Raw genomic sequence first — 22,312 nt, forward strand, 5'->3', positions numbered from 1 at the left:
AATGTATGTTATGTTCATTATGTTTATCTTGACCAGAAATGATATTGCATTATTAATATATAATATGCATTTCGAGTTATCCAAAATATGAAGTATGTTAATTGGCTAGTTCGACTAGGCACAGCTCTATTATTGGTTAGTTTAACTGAAATACAGCTCACTAATTGGTCACCAAAGTGAATTACTAAGCCGACTTCGTGAGCATATTTCCTACTGTTAATTATTCAGAGTATACAAATTACACCACTTTATTGTGAGCAGAAATTCACCTGATTTACAGTTTACACAATGTTCAAATTTAGGATTTCAGTACTGGGATCTTAAGGTCCTTTAACTTGCCTTCCTATCGTCTTACATTCAAGAAAAGTCATGTACGTGCCCCATGACGAGTGGAGTAGAGGAAGGAGAAGTCAGAGAGAAATCTGGGTGAAGTGAGGTCGGGGGACGGGGTGAGAAGGGTGAGAACTGAGAAGAGTGTTCTCTGGAACACAGAACACACCCTCCCAGCTCCCTACATACACTGTACCCGTACAAACCTTGAACACAGGTCTTATCGAACGTCTAGTACCGTGTAAAACCTGCTGTTTAGTACCCTACACTTCAATATACTTGTGCTATTCGAGCTTTTCATTTATATTTTACCGTATATTATTCTCTGAAGTGCACTATACACACAAGGTACTATGTACATTGTACAGTGCTTCTTCATAATGTTGTCCGTGTCAGGATATAGTAATCCCCATTATGAGGCTACTAGGCTCATTGTCGTGTCCTAATAAAGCGAGGTCACAGTACTGCACGTGTATTGTGTACCTGATATAATAGAGCCTCGCAAATAAGGAGGGGTACCTTCTTGCAAGGGCTTTAGTTTGAATAATTCAAAATCTGGGCCAAATTCTCAAGCTAGAAAAAGTTTTTCTTCTCAACGAGAAACGCGATTAATTTAACAGTTGTTATGTCTCTAAACTGTATTGGTATTTCAAGGTGGAGAAAGTAGACTCCTTACTCCTCAGCTCCGGTCTCAATACCGGTACATTGAAAAAGTTAGATCCCAAGAACTGCAAGTTCGCTCTTACAACAAGATTTATTGCGATGAAGTAGAGGGAAGAAGGTACACACACAGTACACATACCCAGTACATTGTTTCACAGTACACAAATGTGTTAGGGTTCTTCTTGATAAGGGGTTATTGTTATTATCTATTGTGCACATTATATTACATTATATTGGTAGGTCTTCTTCTTCCCCTATTGTGTGTACTGTGTCACATACACCCTACCCTGCTAGTAAAACTACACTACACACAAGGGTGTAGGATATTGTTAAGGGTGAACTGTATTTGTTATGTCACGTGACAGCGATTAGCCAATCAGCTTCCACTTTTGACCAATCATTCACTTACTTGCATATCTATTTGTATATTATATAATATGAATTTTATATGCAGTTCATGGGTAGAACAAGAGCAATTCTATGTGCAAATTCACTTTTCATCGAGATTTCTGTGAAGAAAATAATTTAAAGGATCCTATCTGCAGCAGAAAATTGTATTTTGCCTGCACATTAAAGTTTTATCACAAGAGCATATTTAATAAGGAACTCATTTGTGGTACAATACTTGTGTTGAATAACACATGTGTTTTTAAGAAGGGCCTTCTTCTCCACCTGCCCTGAGATTATTAGCATTTCAAGAGTTCTGTGTCTTCAAGCTTCGACTGCGTTTTGATATTGAAATAGCAGAGGTAGAGAGTGAGGTAGTTTATTTTGACACGTGACAGTGATATTGATATTTGATTGGTCTGCTAGCCCTCTCCCTCAATCTACCTGTGTAATATCATGCCAGTTTAAAACTGATTACATCACTAAAACTGATTACATCACTAAAACTTATTACATCACTTTAAATTAATTCAGCTATTGAAGCTATCTACTTATGTAGTCAGAACCCTAATGCTGCCTGAGACTGGCAAACCCTCAAGCAGCCTGCACTCTCGTCTTGCTGAGTTAATATCTCCATCACAGCCTGCACAGTGCCATGTTGTCCTGCTGAGTTAATATCTCCACTACAGCCTGTTGTCCTACTGAGTTAATATCTCCATCACAACCTGCACAGTGCCATGTTGTCCTGCTGAGTTAATATCTCCATCACAACCTGCACAGTGCCATGTTGTCCTGCTGAGTTAATATCTGATGTGACAGAACACTAAGTTGCCCGGTATACCGCCCTTCACAGAACACAAGTTTTATAACATGCTCAATTATGACATAATGTATCAGTGTAATGTATCAGTGTAATGTATCAGTGTTCAGATGTAAGGAATGTTCTGACATACAGCTCAATAACCTTTGAGAGTTTGTCCTCCTATGAACTAACAGTAACCTGCATAAAGCTAGCGAGGAAATCCTACCAAAACCTCTGAAAATGGAGCATGATTAGATCAATACATTGACTACAGCTGTACTTATACAGTACTTATAGCTTTACAACATATTATTTCTGTCACTCCAGACTTTCAGCTGTCTGAAAATCCGCCCTTGACCACATTTTAACCCGCATTAGCATCGGCGAATCATTAAAGTTCTATACCAGTAATATACTTGACTCTGTATGTAAATAGAGCTATTATTAACTGTGGGTATTAACAATACTACACCGACATTATATTTAATTCTGTATATTAACAGTTCCCCACAGTTTGCACTGTAAAGTAGGTGTCTGGAGATATCACGTACATTACATGCCACACCTCACCTTCTAATACACACATCACGTACATCACGTACTATACGCCTAGTTGAGTGATGACACGCCCTCGTGGTGCAACATAACCCCACACTCAGCAACCCGTAGCAACCCTTAGCAACCCTACCTAGACTCTTCTAGTAATAGTACCGTGTAACAATATCTTATTTGAACGCATAATAATCCACGTGTATATGTAGCTTCATGACTACTTCACATCTTGTTTACTACAGCTTCTCCCTCTGTAGAATTATAACTTATCTAGAGGGGTGTTCTACAATACTAGAGGGGTATGATATGTATTATATAATATACAATACTGTTCAGTGTCTCGACACTGTACCAACACATTTAGGAGAAGTGTTAGAAGAAACTAACCGCCTAGTTTTTAACTGCGTTTAACAAAACACTCATGTAATGTCAGTGTTTATAACGTAACTGTAATGTCAGTGTTTATAACGTAACGGTATTGTAATGTCAGTGTTTATAACGTAACGGTATTGTAATGTCAGTGTTTATAACGTAACTGTAATGTCAGTGTTTATAACGTAACTGTAATGTCAGTGTGATGTGTCTGTACTCAGTTCCTTCAGTCTCCACAATTATAACACTCACACCTTGATTTATAATTACTAGTGAAAATGAAGTGAATATGAAGTACCAATATATATATATCCAACCCGGCTTAGTTCCAGAATGTGATGTGAGAAAACTCGCTAATTTGAGTTCATGATATTTTGAACCAAAATATGTTCTGCGTGTATGGAGGATCTAGTGTGCAATGTGCACGAGTAAAATCATCCCTTATTACAATCTTACATGATACGCTCCAACCCTACATGATACGAGGTGACACTATATCGGATTACTTTCACCCGTTCAAAAATCATTACATCACAATAATACCTCACTTATAATAACCCAAATCACCGGGGATATTTGATCACCCCTCAACATGTAGTGAAGACTAGCTCACGCCTCTTAATGTTGCCCAGTCATATAAACATTTATAAACACACTGTTTGTAAACACACTGTTTGTAAACACACTGTTTGTAAACACACTGTTTGTAAACACACTGTTTGTAAACACACTGTTTGTAAACACACTGTTTGTAAACACACTGTTTGTAAACACACTGTTTGTAAACACACTGTTTGTAAACACACTGTTTGTAAACACACTGTTTGTAAACACACTGTTTGTAAACACACTGTTTGTAAACACACTGTTTGTAAACACACTGTTTGTAAACACACTGTTTGTAAACACACTGTTTGTAAACACGCTGTTTGTAAACACGCTGTTTGTAAACACGCTGTTTGTAAACACACTGTTTGTAAACACGCTGTTTGTAAACACACTGTTTCTAAACACACTGTTTGTAAACACACTGTTTGTAAACACACTGTTTGTAAACACACTGTTTGTAAACACGCTGTTTGTAAACACGCTGTTTGTAAACACTCTGTTTGTAAACACGCTGTTTGTAAACACACTGTTTGTAAACACGCTGTTTGTAAACACACTGTTTGTAAACACGCTGTTTGTAAACACACTGTTTGTAAACACACTGTTTGTAAACACACTGTTTGTAAACACACTGTTTGTAAACACACTGTTTGTAAACACACTGTTTGTAAACACACTGTTTGTACAGGGTGAGAAGGTTTGTAGTGAACTTACTGTACAATTCAGAGGAGTTTCTTTAAATATTGAATTAAAAAATTGAATTTACTTTATTTTACAGTCCGATACTGGAAGCGTTTGGTAACGCTAAAACGGTCTACAACCACAACTCATCTCGGTTTGGAAAGTTTATACAGCTCTTCTTTGCTGAGGATGGAAACATTGTCGGCGGCAACATCTCTCATTATCTCCTAGGTAATTATCTAATTATATAATTATCTAATAATAAACTTGCTCTGCTCTAACATTTACAAAACACAATAAGATTAATGTAAAACGAATCCCGCTTGTTAAACCTTTAAATCGCATAAATAACAGCAAGCTTTAATCGCTAGAATTAAGGTTGCACAGTAATAAGTTAAATAAATGTGAATTATTTAATGATCGTAATAATTTTATTATGTAGTTATCTAGTTAACTCATTAGATAATACATAGTCTTATGGTATTCCCAATGGTATTATTTAAATATTAAAGATATTTTACTGAGATGAGGCCAGATAGAGTAGTAATTTAAACCCCGTAGCTAGCTGTTTCTAATCCTTGTAATTCAGCCTCACTTGTATCACTTCAATTCGGTTAAAGATTTGATATGACGAATAGTTAGTCTACAACTGAGTTCTATAAGCTTAAGCAAAGCCTTGTTCTGTAACTTTGTTCCGATAACAAGATGGTTATTAATTCAGAAAAGAACAGAACAGTCGGTCAGAACCCCAGCGAGAGGAACTATCACATATTTTATCAGGTTTGTTGACACTTTAAAATACTTTAAACCGAAATGAAGTCGAATTTCCTGGACCAAATTCAGTTTTCAGCAAGTTTTAAGTTACAAGACCAGTAGATAAACAACTTAATAAACAACAATTTAACAAAAAGAACAAACTAACAGACATTATTTCCAGTTGTTACTCGGAGTACAAGAACCGCTGAAGACTAAACTCTGTCTGGACGACCCCAAAAACTTCAGATATGTCTCTGGGAGTATTAGGGACCCTAACTGCGAGGTAGGTTCACTGAATACTGGGTTTTCATTGGTTAAAGTAGTGTCACGTGGTGCAAATACTGTCTTCTCATTGGTCGGATAATGTCACGTAGTGTATTATTATTGGTTGGTTTTGTTTCGTGTCTGTCTTTCTGACTGGTTGGTTTGTGTCACGTGGCCTGAATAAACATTAGTTATAAAACACGTTCTATTTTAATACAGCCAGTAAGGAATGAATTTTAGTCTAACAATCCCATATTTCCCACTAAATAACATGACAATGTTTAATGTTCCCCATCTCCAAGTTAATCTGCCTCTTTTTAACCCCACAAATATGTCATGTTTTAATATGTATCTATCTCCTGTCCTCAATGTTATATATCCAGTTTCCCCGGCCCTGATGTCATGCATTACTCCTGGTCTCACCCCTGGTATCTTGTGTTACCCTAATATAACCTGGTTTGTATATAACCTGGTTTATATATAACCTGGTTTGTATATAACAGAAGAGGGGCAGCAAGAAACACAAACATGACCCGATGGTTAAAAAAGCGGGGGACTCGGGGGATATAACTCCTGAACAGGTGTGAGCGTTACTTGTGGTGGTAACCATAGTAACCAACAAGAGTTACTTACAGTGGTAACCGTAGTAACCAACAAGAGTTACTGACCTGAGTACCGTGTTGTGCTGATAATAAATCATGTGATTCTCAGAGTTTTAGTGTTGTCAGGTGAAATTGTCGTCAGAGATCATGTTGAATTCTTGCTGGTTTTTAAACCAGTAAAATCTCAGACGGCAAGTTTATCCGACAACGCTGGTCCTCACTGGATTGTTACTCGTCAGGATACTTTAGGGGTCACTGTTCTTTATCATTCATTTGTGAAATCCCAAAAATGTGATGTCAAATATGACAGTGGACATTGGACCTCCTAACTACTGTATCCCTATTTATCCTGACGAGTCTCAATCCTTGTGGAGACTACAACAAGTTGTGTGTGACAACCAAATCATTGTGTATGGAGCTGATTTTGTAACATTTGTTGTACCAGTCCAATTATTTGCTGAACTGGGGACAAATATTTAGGTGTGTCCGAAGAAAGATTAGTTTTCAGAGTTTTTGGTTAGATTCAAGATTGCTGTGTAGCATGTAACAATTAAAAACTGATAACTCACACGGTAATAGGAAATTAACAAATGACGCACAGTACAGTTGTTTGTTAACCAATATGTTTCAATAGAATTTTAAATCTCTAAACTAAACAATCAATCTATTAATTAATCAACAAGTTTGTTAAATTATCAATTAGTTAATTAAATAATTACCTCACTAATATGCTGATACCAGGCGAAGGGAGCTACAACCACTATTTTCGAACACGACGTAAGAGTGAACAAATGAAATGTCATGTGTGTGTCGTGTGCCTGTAATGGAGTGATAAGCCTGATATAAGCATTATATTTATAGCTTTATAGTAATGTAGTTGTTATCACCTTAATAACACCAGAATGTGTGTGTGTGTGTGTGTGTGTGTCTGTCTGTCTGTCTGATCGTCTGTGTGTAATTTCCGAACGGTTATACAAAAAAAACGGTAATAGTTACGGGACTGGTTTTTTCGGTATAGTGCCGACAAAACTCTGACGAAGCCAATAAGCAAATTTTATAAAAATCGGCCGGTGGTAAGTGGTTTAATTGATGGTTTTGTACCACAAAATATGTTACATAAAATGGCTTGAGAAGAACGGCAAGAGTTACGGGGCTAGCTCTCTCTCTCTGCATAATATTATGTAGCGTATATATTACATGGCGTATATATTACATGGTCATATAATACTATAAACTTATTAGGGGAAGGAGTGCTCAAACGGTCTGCTTGGACTGTAGAGAGAGTTCATACTTTCATACGACAATGTAATGCATGTTCACAAATATGATAGGCTGGTGTGGTGCATGGTGTTAAGGGTTAATTTCTATTGAATATTGATTAAGAATTACTATCTTTTAAGCATACTATTGGATACGTGAGGGCACTCCGAATAGAATTGCTCGCCTAATCCGGGTTTTGACTCAGCGGGTAATTACTTCTACCCTTTTTAACTGCGGCAGTGAAATCCCGGCCGTAGGCCGGGTTACACTAGTCTTTTAATATTGTCAGGATATTATACTACTGAGTGGTGTCCCAGAAATATTACATAAATGTTAACATAAAATATGATATGAATACTGTTATGAAACTATGCTCTGGCCCAATAAAGCCAGCTACTCCAACAAACATGTCACGTGATATAGGGAATGTGAGCAGCGAATGAGTGAATGTTAGACCCTGCATGTTGTGTAAAGTACTTTATAATATACTGGGTACTAGGTGAGAACAGAAATCTATCTGGTGTTACTGAACTTTCACAAATACTTTGTATATCTGAGGATATGGTACGTGACTTCTCACTTCCAGGAGATATGGTACGTGATTTCCAGGTGGAATTTTCTGTACTTTGTCGATTAGACCTAAATTTGTGTTAGGCATTAAAACCAAATACACTACGGCGTGTAATGTCTGTTACATCACTAGCGTGACATAAACAGTTTAGATATGGGAAGTTGATTCTGACCCGCCCACAATGTTTGTCGCACTAATTATAGGAATGTGAGGTATTCTTGACATAGTTTAGTTGGGGAATATTGTGTATCTACTCAGATTTATGCTAAATAATTATACATAATCGGTATATGTCGATATTGTACGTTTAAGTAAAGACTGGCACAGTTAGGACTTGTATTAGTACAGCACACACGTTTGAAACAGGAAAGTATCAAAAGGAAATCTAAACTATCTTGTTATCACTACGCCTACATTATTTCATAGATACTGAACTTAATCATGGTACATATTATATAACGATCTTGAATATATGCAGTAAAAAACAGAAACAGGTAAAGAATATTGTTGATATTTTTACTTTGAAGTGCCCATTTAAAAGATGTTTCTAACTCTCTCCCCAGAACGGCGCTAATAACTCCCTTCTCTGGGTAGATGTAGGTATCTGCTGAGTTATGGCTCTTTACTGCTACATCCAGCTATATCTAGCTATATCTAACATTAGTTAGCCCTCCCGGCTATATTATATAACCTCTGCTGAGTTAACACACTAACCCTATCTAGCTATATGTTCTTTGCTACTTGTCGCTAAATAATGCAACATAATATCCAGCTATCGCTTGCTATTTTATTGTAGTGGTTACCTTTACGTCACTCGTTGATGGTGAGTCACCATCGCCTCCAAGTATTAATAAATAAATGTATTAGCTTCTCTTTCAAGCTATCGCTTCAATGCTCAGAGCTGCATTCAATACTTCTGCGTCATATATTTTGTTTTTATGTTAAACTTACTCTCTCATGCAAAATGCATGTTCTTTATAAAAAAAAACATAATCAGGTTTTGAGCAGGACTGGAAGTCAAACTGTCCTGTGCAAACAAAATTGAGTGATACTCAAAATTAGATTATTTCATGAGTGCTTCCATTTATTATAGTGTACAACAAGTTAGTATTATTTTTCGCCAGCGTCGTCAGCAGAATGTAATTAATTTTGAACTGGTCTTTTGAGTAGAAATTTAATTATCTTTATGTAGTAAACATCTTCTTGCAAGGAAGTCAACGAACATTGTAATTATTTAATCATCAACTCGCAGGAAACGCCAGCTGAATTAAAACAATTAACAAGGGTAACAGAATATTTGATCTTAAACATCTCCTTAAATCTCCTTACATCTCCTTAAACATATCTTAGAGTTCTATCTTATATCTACTTATAAACACGCACCTACACAAGATTTAAGAACGGTGTAGTTCACAGTTTTCATCTCAATAAATCTTTCTGGGTGCTCTTATTAACTTATTTCACTCTTTTCAGCCTATCGATTACACATGAATTTTCTGGGTACTGGGTAGTTTAGCGGTTCAAGTTCATTTTGATTTCGTATAATTCATTTCATGAATCACTGCGAATTGCAACTCATCAAAACATCAAATAAACGATTCTGTTAACTTCTAATTTAGTATTTTATCGTGTAAATTCTTATCAAGGGTTACCTTCAAACGTTGTTTGCCTATTATTGTAGAGGGATAATTTTAAGTTGGTGGGTTACCTCAGTAGTGCCAATCTCTTCCAACACGTGACAGCTATCACCCAATCAGATGTGTGATTAGCGGTCACGAGTAGACCAAGGTGGGACTGTCTCAAATAAGATTCAACCACCAACTTATTATTACCCAACTTTGATCATAGTACTACAATCACTGTGCTTTTCCATTCGATGTTGTCAAAATTTTATTGACGCAAAAAGAATATATGCATATTATATATACTCCAGGTTTTCTTTTGTTGCGTTCTCTTATTTGACCATAAATAGATTCTTCTTTTCAAGCAAACACAGCTTGCTAATCGATTCTTTTGTTGCTGAGTGCTACGTTTTCTAAATAGTTACAAACTTACGCAACTTCTACAGTGCTTAGGACCACATACCAATAAGAAAATAGATTATAATAACCGTGGATTTGAGTGAATGATCATGATGACAATATGAATGAAATTACTGAACTGCAACCTCACCCACATTTTACTGCTTCTAAATTGAATTGCACTCAGTATTAAGCATTCATTACAGCTAGGCTTATTGCAAATCTCATTCTGGGTTGATACAGATTCAAGCTGAACACAAGCACTGTTTGAAACATCTAATTGATTATGGTGAATTGCTAATTAATTATTTTAATTGAGCCTTATAAATTATTACAATGAACATTCAGGTGTTTTAACTTTATATTCTGCAGGATAAGAACGATTATAAGGAAGTGCTAACCTCTTTTGAAGTGATGGGTCTTAGTAATCAGGTAAATCTTATCTGGTGGTAATTTAACTGCCAAACTTACTTCTTAAACACACAATGTGTGTGATAAGTAGTGGTTTTTTGGTTTAAGGAGCTTTTAGGTGCCACATATGTCCAGGTTCATTATAATAATGCAGGACTTCTAGGCAATGAGCTTGGTTGTGGGACACACTCAACTAGTGATAAGTAGTACTAAAGTTAGTATAGTATGTAGTACTATAAACACTCGTGAACAAGTGTGAGTTACCTAGTGTTACCTAGTTTGATAAGGGTGTGTAAATTCACACTTATTGGTAATCACAACCCTCGTTTATAGCTTACATTACCACTCTAATTACCTGTTGATATTGTTAATCGTTTATCTGATGTATACTGTATAGATCAGTTCTTAATTCAGGTGTCCCATAATCCTCTATATATATGATATTATCAATTGTCACCTATCAAGACACACAATTTATATGTGATCCTACGATATCATGATATCTACCTACCTATGTTGAGTTTTATCAAGACTTGACGGGGCCATGATATAACATTATTATATCATGGTTTTGTTAATGATAACAACTGTCAGTGTGACAGTTCACAGTTGTGAGTTGTCAGTAAAAAGTACGCTGTATAAGATAACAATTGTTGACAGTTGTACACTGTTCAGGTAGTGGAAGAGATATTAACGATACTAGCTGGAATATTACATCTTGGTAATGTTAGATTCCATATGGACGGAGGAGCTCAGATATCTGATAGAGATGGTATGTAAAGTATTATTTAGTTGAATTTTAGTTGGATTTCTAAAGTTGGGTAAGATTAGATTCATGTACCATGTTTATTTCTGAAGCATATGATTTTAGTAATTACATTTTGAAATAATTCCAGGTATTAATTTTGAATAGCAACTAGATTTAACGTATTATGATAGTTTTGAGTTGGAAATGTGAAGTGAGATTAAAGGGTGGTTTAAAGTTAAATTTTGTTCCAAGTGCGCTGTGATAAAAACATTATAATAACTAAGATAAGATCGCCCCAAGTGTGATCAATGCGTGATATAGTGATGTGATAAGTGTGATAAGTGTGATAAAGTGAGTAGTGCGATATTGTTCATATTTACAGACAGGTGCGGGAACACGATGTATGCCGGAGATAATGTCACTGTTGAAAACATGCAATGTGAGTTGAGTGCGTGATAATGTGTGATAAGACTATGTGTGATAGAATATTGCGAAGTGTAAATACTAACGGCGCATGTGTCGAAAAAGTACATATTACTCTTACGTGCGAAATGGTAGTCCTAAACCTGTAAATTGTTTGTTGCTGTTAATTTGTTGCAACAGCACGAGCTTGAGACGTGCTAAATTAAAATATTTCACGTCAAGTTCAGTGTTAATATTTAGTATCACTGGTAATGAAATATCAAGCGTAATTCCTGATAGCCCTCTTGCAGTAAGTCAGAGTAGCCGTGCTCTTTCTCTGTACTTGATGCTATGTTTTATGTATACTCCTACTGAAATTGCTTGTTTAATCGGATCGTGTTATTACTGAGCCTTCCATGCAGTGCATGAACACATTCCTGTAGCGGAATGCAACATATTTATGCAATCAGTGACCACTTGCCCTTCTTAATATCGATCACAAATATCATACAATTATCACTTCTATATCTCAACTTTGACGAAGCCCACTAAACGGAAAAAAATGTGTAACTTCTTCGCTACATAAACTTTCACTTCCTTACTACGCTTCTCCTTTTGCAACAAACTTGACCGCTTGTTCGAAAACATATGAAGGGCGGTATCGCTGGCTTTGTAAGTTTGACATATCAGTGACGCGCGGAGACATTCTGCTGTCTAAAATACAACGCGCAGCACTCAGTAAAGTCACGTGAGCTCAGCTCTTTCCCGACGTGACCTAATTGACCATGCCCAGTTACAGTGCCGAATTAGGTCTCCCCTCAGGCGGCATTGAATTGAAAATGGTATGTTATGAAAAGGAACACCGCACTGTACAATATTGTGTATCTGGAGAAGTGGAATGGGACATTTTCACGGTCAAAAGGGACGGTCAAAATTGGGGACCCGAGATTGAGTCCACCGTTTCGTTATCAGCGCATTGATCGCGCGCTGTCGAGGAAAATTAGTTTGGGGAAGGTGGTAATATTATTTGAGTCGATTAAAGACAGGCTAACGTTATTTCTCGTATTAAGAAAATAAGTCGTCGCACTTGTTGAGTTGAGGAAAATTAACACATCGACTTTGCAACTGTACATATGTAAGTACAAACTGAAAGAGTAGAAGGTTCACCAAACATGTTGATTTGAAGAAATGTGAGCATTAAATTACAAAGTTAACATCCAGCACCCTACCAGTATCAATAAACAATTAGCATATAATATCAACTTCATACTGCAGTCCCTCATAGTCCCTGGTATCACCTAGATCTCATTAAAAACATAAGGCCCCTAACAAATGTGATACACACAGTATATAAAAGTCCCAACACTGTCTTCAAAACAGTATAACTGCTAGTTAACACCGGAAACTCCATCCACTTTATTCCCTGTCTCAACCCCTGTTCTCCTTTAGTAAACCTGCTGTAGTACGTATCAGCAGGAGGTGAGATGTTGTGGAACTTGAAGAACTGTGCTGTGGTTTTAATAGAGCTCCCAAACTGTGGTACCACCTCCACACTCTGAGATATCCACGCAGGAAGCATGTCAGTATTGTCTGCAAAACGCTCATCTAACAGTAACATCACCCCGTAGTCATGTTGGTGTCGTATAGCTCTACCCAAAGCCTGGTTTACAGCTCTGAACGCTGTGTGTTGGTACCAGGCTTTCCCTCCTATCTTCCTTCTATCCAGGTATTCCATCTTCATGGCTACTAGTGGGTCGTTCATGTAGGTGTAAGGTATACCAACTATTATCACCCCTCTGCTTTTTTCTTCTTTCAAGTCTACTCCCTCCGCAAGCTTCCCTCTACACACTGCAAAGAGAACAGCCCCTCTGGGTGTGGCACTGGTACAATCGTACTCGTAACGTTTTAGGGATCGGTGAAAGTACTCTTTGTTTCTCGCTTCCACGTGCAACGACTTGATCTGGGGTACAATCAGTTTAATTATACGGCAGTCGAAATCGTGAGTATCTTTTATACGAATTGTTGCTGTTTTAAAAACTGACTAAACAAATAATTTGAAAACTTAATCGCTGAAGAAGACAAAAAACAGCACAGAACTAACCTGTTGCATGGAGCTCCAGATATTACCCTCTTCTCTCCAGAAGCCCACTGCTATATCCATGGCTGTATAAGAAGGGAAGAATACCAGAACCCCAGCAGGGATGACCCGGAAATAGTTTATCAGACTGTTACCAAGGGAACGGAGGTAGGTTTCTGAGCTCCTGTTCTTAAAGGAAGATTGAAGTGTTTCTCCATCTGAACCTCTTGTTACAACCTGGTAATATTTGGGATATTGTAAAAGTGTCTTCGAATAATGTTATCCGTCATCAAACCCACAAATTTGAAACAGAAAGAGGTGGATACGAGTTAAAATTATCAGGTCATACTAATATGTAAACGTCGTAATTCCACAAGTTGAAGTCGCTGCGTTGATAAGATTGACACAATAATGCGACTATCAAAAGGAAATTTACCTGAACCAGCGCTTGACATGGCTTGATCACATGATCATTCCTAAGCACCTCTGTAAACTCCGTATCCAGCTCCTTGATGAGGCTGGACAGAGGAGATATAGTCCCACTGGTGATGATAAGGGACCGCGTTGTGAACTTCTTTAGTGTCTTCAAGGAGATGCTAGGATCCAGACACACACAGACTAGACTCTGGGTCTCACTCTCGTAGAGAAGGTTGTAAGAGTCAGTTGTTTTGCTGTCTATTATATCAAGTATGTTTTCTAGGAAGGTTATCAGTTCGTTTAGTCCCTGGTTGTTATCATTATCAGCTCCTCTCAAATACTTCACGTCATCAAACGAGACGAAACTCTCAAAGAACTGGAAGAAAGATGACTGGTAACCATGATCGTAGAACTCTTCCAAAAACCCACAAATCTGCTGACACTTCTCTGCTGCTTCTGAACCCTCCAGAGCATCAAGTGCTCCGTTCATCTCTGAGGCAGGAAGTGCAAACGTGTAGCCATTCTCACAAAACTTAGTGATGTTGTGAGCCTCATCAAACACTATAATAGAGTCGTTAATCAGGGACTTGAACCTGTGTTGAAGGTTCCTATCTGTTAGATAATTGTAAGGAAGGAGCACTACATCAGCGCTTTGCGCTAAGAACTGCGCGGAGTAGTACGGACACGTCTTGTGCGCCGCGCACCCCGCTACAAAATCCTCTATATCCCTGACAGTATCCACAGGGGGTTTAGAAAACTTCTTGTAGTTAGTGTAGTGAGTACAGGAGCTGGAGGAGACAGCAGAACGGCACGCGGAGGACTGGGAGACGTTGTGGTAGGTGGAGACGGTGGGGTGGAGACAGTACTGTTCACGTGATGCGAGCAGGGAGACGCAGATACCAGGGTAGAGGGGGGCCAGGGAGGAGATCTCTTGTGCTACCTGTGGGGAGACAGTGGGTGGTAGCCAATAATATTCTGATCACGTGACACAAACTAACCGATCTGAGAGGAGCATTTCAGTCACGTGACTCAAGGCAACCAATCAGAAAGTACCTGTGAGAGTTGAGAGTGAGTCCTGGAAGCGAACAGTATCTTAGGAGGATTTTCCTGACTCGGTCTCCATGACAACAGAGAACATAACATTGCCAGCGTCTTACCAGTTCCTGCAGTTTAAACGATTTTATTATCTCTAAATATTTAAATTTGTATCAAAATCATCTGGAAATGAGCGGGAAAATAAAATACTTGGCTTATAATCATGACGACTAAATTGCCAGCCTCAACCCTGAATATATGACTGTTTAGACCTATAACTTACCAGTAGGAGATTCCAATATAGCGTTACCACTACAGTTTAGTGCTCTTATCACTGCACTCATGTACTTTACCTGGGAAATTAACAGAGTGATAGTACATCTAGATTCTAGTCAATCTGATAAACTAATATTCAAGACTTTGGTCGCATATTTGGTTTTTTAAATTTCCAATAAAAATAGTATCAACATTTTGGCAGCGGCCATTTGGCTTATTTTATGGCAATTTCCATTAATTACAAAATAAACGAACCTGACAGGGGTATGGTTTGAAAGGGAACTTAACCGGAACATCTTCAACTTGAACAGTGACACTCTCCATATTGCAGATTATGTTATAGGTCCCCTAATAATATCAAGTTAGCAGTGTTTCAATGTTCATGTATAAACGCTAATATGATGGCGGGAAACATGGCAACAGCGACAAATAAAGTAAGATATGACGGCAAGGAGTCAACAAAACAGGTGACAGTACCCCTAAAATTGAACCAGGAGTCCATGCATGAGGATTGAGGGCGGACTGAAACAAGAAACCAGACCCGGGCATAGTCCAAACAGCCTAACAAGAGGATGAATCTCAACAAGTAAACTGGCGAGTAATCCTCTAATTACAGTTAAAATAGAAGCACCATAAAGCGTCATGTATGCGCCGTCATCACAATATCTGCATCACGTAATATTATGTACATATATTTTGTACATTGTACATATATTATGTACCTTGTACATAATATGGGACTCGAAAGTTTAAACGTTTCAGTAGAATATTGTGCGTGGGAAGTACCCAACATTGTACCAGTATTAGAAATGGGGAATGAATATTATCCTGAACCACAAGTGTAGAGAAAATCGAGAGGGTGTGCCATACGATAAACGAAAAGTAAAACAATTTATGGCAGTAGAACATAGTATTAGTACAACTTATAATCAGGCTTCACGTGTCACGAACAGATTAAAAAGAATACGTAATGCAACATATGATCTACAGTTCTGGTCATGTTTCCTGTCGTTTAACTGTCATGAACCGTCTAGCAATATTATTCTAGAATCTTACTCGAACTGTTACTGAAACTGTATACCAGAAATAAATATAAAATGAATAGAAAAAGGAACTGTATATCACTGTCTCCAGCAGTAAATTAAAACGGGCGAGAGGTTTGTTGATGTTTGTTGATGTTTGTGGATGTATAATGACTGCGATTCACAGAAAACCAATGTTGCACTAGCTATTGGTAGACAAACTGTATGCTAAAAACACAAATAGTGAAGGATTGGGCTTATCTGATAACTAGATAGCTCCTTATCTAATGATAATAATTGTGTGTGTGTTAAAACAGCTGTGAGATCCGTGATTGTGTGTGTGTCTAAATCAGTGTGAAATGAAATACAGTTCATGCGATGAATGGAATGAGCGAAACGAGCATCATCTTAGCATTATCTTCCGAACCATTATCGAGAGCAAGTTGTATGCTAACCTAATGTTGAAACTCTTGGTATTTGTTAAAGCACCAAGTGACATTTGATGTTGAAGCACCCACTGGTTATTGATAATATTCTCAATTACTGTTACTGTTATCTAATACAATATTCCACCTTGCAGCTGTGGAGAAAGCTGCTCAGTTCCTGAGTGTTAACACGGAGCAGTTGATAGAGTCGCTTACACACAACAAGAGGGAAATGAGGGGTAAGTGAGGTTACTAGGAGGGAAATGAGGGGTAAGTGAGGTTACTAGGAGGGAAATGAGGGGTAAGTGAAGTTACTAGGAGGGAAATGAGGGGTAAGTGAGGTTACTAGGAGGTGGAGGGGAAGGGAGCATCATTTTCACTATCAAGTACCCCAAAAAAGCGAATGTCTCCCTCCCAATGTATTTTATAATTAGATGCAGTTAAATTCAATAGTGTTACTCGATAAGTCATAACTCTGTTGAATGTAGATCATTGATCATATTTTATTGCTTGTTTTAGAAAGATCCATTTTAATATCACGTGTCACAACAAACCAATTAAAATTGGTTATCAGGGGAAGTATTCCTCTCTCCACTGAACGAAGACCAGGCTATAGGCAGCCGGGACTCTATAACCATGGCGGTGTACTCACATCTCTTCGACTGGATCATCCGTTAGTGTTTCAAATTATGTTTGTTTGTTTGATCATGAAAATATCTTAAGGTGATGCGGTTAAGATTTCTCAAGATTGCCAACATTTGGATCAAAAGTAACCAACTTGATAACCGTGCCCTCTCTACAGAGCGTATAAACTCGCGTATAAAGTCCCCCAAACCTCCCTTCTCCTCAATCGGTGTGCTGGACATATTTGGGTTCGAGAACTTCCAAGTTAACAGATTCGAACAGTTCAACATCAACTTTGCGAACGAGAAACTACAGCAGTATTTCAACAAACATATCTTCTCTTTGGAGCAGCTGGAGTATAACCAGGTTTGTTTTATTGGTGAGAGGGTTGCTCTAGACGGGGAATTTAGGGGCTCTAGAAGGGGCATCTTTGTGGCCGGGTATGAGGACATACGGTGGGATATGAAGTGGGATTAGAGATTCAGCGGGATATAATTGATTATCACAGCAGTTAAGAGTAATACGAGCCATTTTAAAGCGCAGATCTTTTCTCATACAGCAGACTGAGCTATATCATAGTGATAATTGGTAATTTAACTGACCAATAATCTCGGATCTCCAATAATCTCACTCAATTCGTTGATAGTATTAATGTTAGTATTAATTGGAACTTGTGCTCAGGAAGGAATACCCTGGAGTGATATAGACTGGACGGACAATGCCGGCTGCATTCAGTTAGTGGAGAGGAAAATGGGCATATTCTCCATTATAGATGAGGAGAGCAGGTTCCCTAAAGGTCTGTATAAACTCAAACACAAGGAAATATTTAGTATAAAATGTAGTTTCTAATTTCAGAAGTTTCAAAATTATACATACAGTTAATAATATAAATTAAAATTGTCGCTGATGACTTTCAAATTGGTAATTGCAAGTTCGTAAGATGAATAATTGGTAATGTTGGAAAATTTTACTGACTATTTTACAGGAACTGATAAAAGCATGCTTGAAAAGTTGCACAACGCTAACGCTAAAAACACCTTCTACATCAAACCTAAGGTTAGTTAGGTAAAATATCCTCTGCTTGCTGGAATAGCGGAAACTGGTTTAACAATTATCTCAACTCTATATTTCTCTGTTATCTTGCATTTCCCTGTTAACAATTTCCGCTTCCATTCCTAGCGAATCTCGTTATCTATTTGTTTATTTTGTTAACTGACAACACTTAATAAAGATTACAGGGTCAGATTTTGGAATCAGACATTACGCAGGTGACGTTGTTTACAACACAGTTGGGTTCTTAGAGAAAAACAGGGGCTCTTTCAGGTAAATCACATAAACTGTCTAACGAAATTCGTAAAATGACATATGGCCAAATCGAAAAGACATTTTTTCTACCACATTATTTTTAAATGTACTGAATAATAATAATAGTCAATCAATTATTTATCATAGGGACGACCTTATTACGCTGCTGAAAGACAGTAAATCAGACTTTATGTACGATCTGTTTGAGGGAGTGAAACTCTCATCAGAGAGAGGAGGACGGGGTAAACCCAAATCTGCAACTGTAGCTTCCTCCTTCAAAGAGAGTCTCTCTTCTCTCATGACGGTACATGCTGTGACGTAATCAGATGTGTGGTGACGTTATCAGTTGTGTGGTGACGTCATCAGTTGTGTGGTGACGTCATCATATATACTGTGACGTCATCAGTTGTGTTTTGACGTAATCAGAACTTTGTTTTGATTGTATTGGGCTGTTAATGTAGATAAGAAGTGTTATTAGTAAACATTAATATTCATGTAAACACACGAAATGTACAACAAATTTCATAACATTGACTTTATTACATTTCATTGTTAACATTTTCAGACTCTCTCCGCGTCTAACCCTTTCTTCATCCGTTGTGTAAAACCCAACGCTACAAAACAATCTAACAATTTCCAGAACCAGCTTATGATCAACCAACTCAGATATTCAGGTAACTAATTAATTTATACATCATGGTAATTTCAATTAACTGTAACTTAATAATTAATCGACTACGTGCGGGTTCGTTTTGAATTTGGACTTTACATATTTTTAAATGACTCAAACAAAACCCGTCCCCATTATGAGTCACATTTATTATAAATATAATATAATAATATTATTTGATTTTACTATATTTAATTCTCAGGAATGTAGACTAATTTAATTATTATCTCAGGAATGATGCAGACGGTTGTAATCAGAAGGTCAGGATACCCAGTAAGAAGATTATACGCTGACTTCTGCTCCAGATACCAACCTCTCCTAGCTGCTATCTACACTAAAGATGCTAAAGATAAAGTCTCTCTTTATCTAACTAAAAACGGTAATTTTGGGAACAGTGTTTCACTAAAGTTGGGACTTAAACCACTTGGCATTAATCACTAATATTTTATTTGTATCACTAAAGTTGCTCATACTTATCCTCATAAATGTCAAGTCAGCTGCGTTGTTCCATAACCATTACATTTCGAAACAACAAATCCTGAGTTCGACCATTCTCAACACAAACTTTATCTCAGCGTCAGAGAAAGAGTGGCAGGCAGGTAAAACAAAAGTGTTTATGAAGGAGACCTTGGAGAATGTTCTAGAACAACAGCGAGTGATTATCTTGGGATCAGCTGCTACCATGATACAGAAACACTGGCGTGGAGCCATTGCTAGGTGAGTTTACTGTTCAACTAATTTACAGTATAATTAAATGAAAGTTTTAATCAGATGCATAATTTTAGTTGGATACGGAGAATTTTTGCATGTTTTAAGTTCTTGCAGTCCAATTGGTTTTAACGTTTCAAAAAACGGTCATGTTATTTTTAATTCTATCGAAAACTAGTACGTTCTTTAAATGATTCACTACGAGTATAAAAGTTTGAACGTTTTACCATGGGTAAGGATGTTTGTAACCTTCCCACATTCCTTAAATTATAATATGTACTAATATGTATAATTATATGAATTTTGTCAATGCAGTTCCAAATTTGATCCTAATATCTAGATTTTCAAACCTCCCTCCCTCTCAGAATGCACTACAGAAAGAGACTAGATAACATTATCAAGGTACAAAGTATTGTCAGAGCCCATCTCTACCGCAAACTCTACCTCCAGACCAAATCAGCTGCTCTTGTCGTTCAGAAATACGTCAGAGGTAAGTTGATTATAGTGCTTCTCCGTCTGATTAGTGCTATTTATAGTACCAAACGTGCTAAAAAAGGAGTGAGACTAAGTAAATAATAATAAGTTAGTAAATAAGTTAGTAAATAATAATAGTTACTTAAAATACTGATAACTGACCAGACTTGAACTTAACAACTGTGTGGTCTTCAATTTAGTAAGCTTAGTCAAGGATAGTCAGAAAAGGAAGAAGGAAAATAACGCTCTAAAAGAGACTAACCTAAGTAAAGAAGTCACTCCAACTGTTATTCCCCTCAGGACACATTGCACGACAACTCGTGGCAGAAATGTGGGCGGAGAAGTGCGCACGTCTGGAAGCAGAGTTGGAATCACAGCGCCAGGCTCTGGAAGCGAGGCGCGCGGAGATGGAGCGTCTCAGGAAGGAGGCTCAAGAACAGGAGGTACGTGGGAAGTTTAAAATAAGGAGGGACTCAAATCTGGCATACTTTTTAGCCACTCATAATTCATATATTATTTTGTCTTTTATTACGATTTTTAGAATGCACAGCTTACTAAATCATACAGGAAAATGTTTGAAGATTGATAACAGTTGTAGATTATGAAGAATGTATTTATTTGGTTTAAGTTAAACTCTCTATAATCATTGTCTTATCTATAACCTACACAATCACAGGCGGATCAGCTGCGTAAAGAGTTGGAAGAAGAAGAAGCTGCAAGAAAGAAGGAAGAAGAAGAGCGAAAGAAGGTGAGTTTAATCCTCTTTTATTTGTATAGTACTGTTACATTAAGTTGGTCTCTAAGATAAGGAGACGTTATATCAATTTTCAATGAAGAATCTATCAGCTGCATGATAACTTTTCTATGCATGTCATTTCTAAAAAATACATACCTGAAAATAGATCGAAGAAGAGAGGATGAGAGAAGCCATGAGAAAGATGGAAGAACTGGAAAAGAAGAGACGAGAAGAAGAAGCGAGGAAGCTAGAAGAAGAAAAAATCAGGCTCGAAGAAGAAAGGTTTGTTTTAATTCTCTTGCTGATCAATCAGCAAAAGTATCAGTTTGATTTGGAATTCTTTTAATGACCTCTGTGACACTTATGATTTAACGTCAATGTTTCGTAAATTGAATCAGATTTTTAAATGACATTTCAGTTTCTATGTGCCCATAAGTCGACGTAGACCAAGATATTGCACGCTCTGATGAGTACTTTGGTAACAAAGCTCGTTAATAGCTCGTTAAGTAACAAATAAATACGCGCTCAAAGTTTAATCCAAAAGTTTAATTACATGATATAAATTGTTAACTGCCACTTTTTTTTACCAACGAGCTCCGTTACACAAAAATGCTGTTTTGTAAGCTTATTTTATTCGATAACAAAACCTACAAAGAAGGAACCACTAATAAAGAAGTAATTTGGTTTTTTTGTTTTAAGAGCTGTAACAAAAGTGCTGTTCAGTCGCCGCTTTTAATGGAATACAAACTTATAAAAAATGTACCAACTAATGATATTCACCTAGAAATAACACTACATCATCATTACTGATTTTCCTCCTTCAGACTGGAGAAAGAGCGAGAAGAGAAGCGTGCAGAGGACGAGAGAGCAGCAGCAATCCTGGCTGCCGAAGCTGCCGAGGCAGAAGAAATGGGCCTGGCAGACGATGAGGTGGCCCTGGACGAGGCTGAACAAGAGATGTTCAAACACTTGCAGGATCTGGATAGTCACCTGGGAATGGAGGATGGAGAACCTGAGCAGGCTATAGGTGGGTACAATAATAAAGTAATACGTGTAATGTGTATTGAACACTATTGTTGGATATAGCTATATTAGTATGTGATATTACAAAG

General features: G+C 37.4%; 2 protein-coding genes across 5 annotated transcripts in view; one reads left to right on the forward strand and one right to left on the reverse strand.

The window, feature by feature from the left end:
* The window catches only part of LOC134825538 (unconventional myosin-X-like), a 33,153-nt gene that overhangs the window by 2,627 nt on the left and 8,214 nt on the right, over positions 1-22,312 (forward strand). The window contains exons 7-28 of one of the 4 annotated variants that reach the window (XM_063837766.1): positions 4,494-4,627; positions 5,118-5,176; positions 5,334-5,435; positions 9,102-9,134; positions 10,243-10,302; positions 10,957-11,053; positions 11,412-11,468; positions 16,839-16,922; positions 17,258-17,356; positions 17,486-17,673; positions 17,989-18,103; positions 18,293-18,363; positions 18,539-18,630; positions 18,760-18,916; positions 19,178-19,286; positions 19,515-19,661; positions 19,858-19,999; positions 20,356-20,480; positions 20,765-20,907; positions 21,141-21,212; positions 21,367-21,482; positions 22,025-22,227. In XM_063837766.1, coding sequence (XP_063693836.1) covers positions 4,494-4,627; positions 5,118-5,176; positions 5,334-5,435; positions 9,102-9,134; positions 10,243-10,302; positions 10,957-11,053; positions 11,412-11,468; positions 16,839-16,922; positions 17,258-17,356; positions 17,486-17,673; positions 17,989-18,103; positions 18,293-18,363; positions 18,539-18,630; positions 18,760-18,916; positions 19,178-19,286; positions 19,515-19,661; positions 19,858-19,999; positions 20,356-20,480; positions 20,765-20,907; positions 21,141-21,212; positions 21,367-21,482; positions 22,025-22,227 — 2,405 coding nt within the window. The remainder of the gene's footprint in view (positions 1-4,493; positions 4,628-5,117; positions 5,177-5,333; positions 5,436-9,101; positions 9,135-10,242; positions 10,303-10,956; positions 11,054-11,411; positions 11,469-16,838; positions 16,923-17,257; positions 17,357-17,485; positions 17,674-17,988; positions 18,104-18,292; positions 18,364-18,538; positions 18,631-18,759; positions 18,917-19,177; positions 19,287-19,514; positions 19,662-19,857; positions 20,000-20,355; positions 20,481-20,764; positions 20,908-21,140; positions 21,213-21,366; positions 21,483-22,024; positions 22,228-22,312) is intronic. The other 3 variants (XM_063837768.1, XM_063837767.1, XM_063837770.1) reach the window with 3 other exon arrangements.
* LOC134825539 (regulator of telomere elongation helicase 1-like) lies at positions 12,594-15,580 on the reverse strand. The gene is made up of 6 exons (XM_063837771.1): positions 15,492-15,580; positions 15,244-15,313; positions 14,979-15,088; positions 13,945-14,865; positions 13,533-13,745; positions 12,594-13,391 (listed from the first exon to the last, which is right to left on the reverse strand). Exons 1-6 carry the CDS (start codon positions 15,558-15,560, stop codon positions 12,726-12,728), a joined length of 2,049 nt encoding a protein of 682 aa, XP_063693841.1. The 5' UTR covers positions 15,561-15,580; the 3' UTR covers positions 12,594-12,725.

The sequence above is a fragment of the Bolinopsis microptera genome, chromosome 13 (genome assembly GCF_026151205.1).
Source record: "Bolinopsis microptera isolate Bmic1 chromosome 13, MBARI_Bmic_1.0, whole genome shotgun sequence".
Lineage (NCBI taxonomy): Eukaryota > Metazoa > Ctenophora > Tentaculata > Lobata > Bolinopsidae > Bolinopsis > Bolinopsis microptera.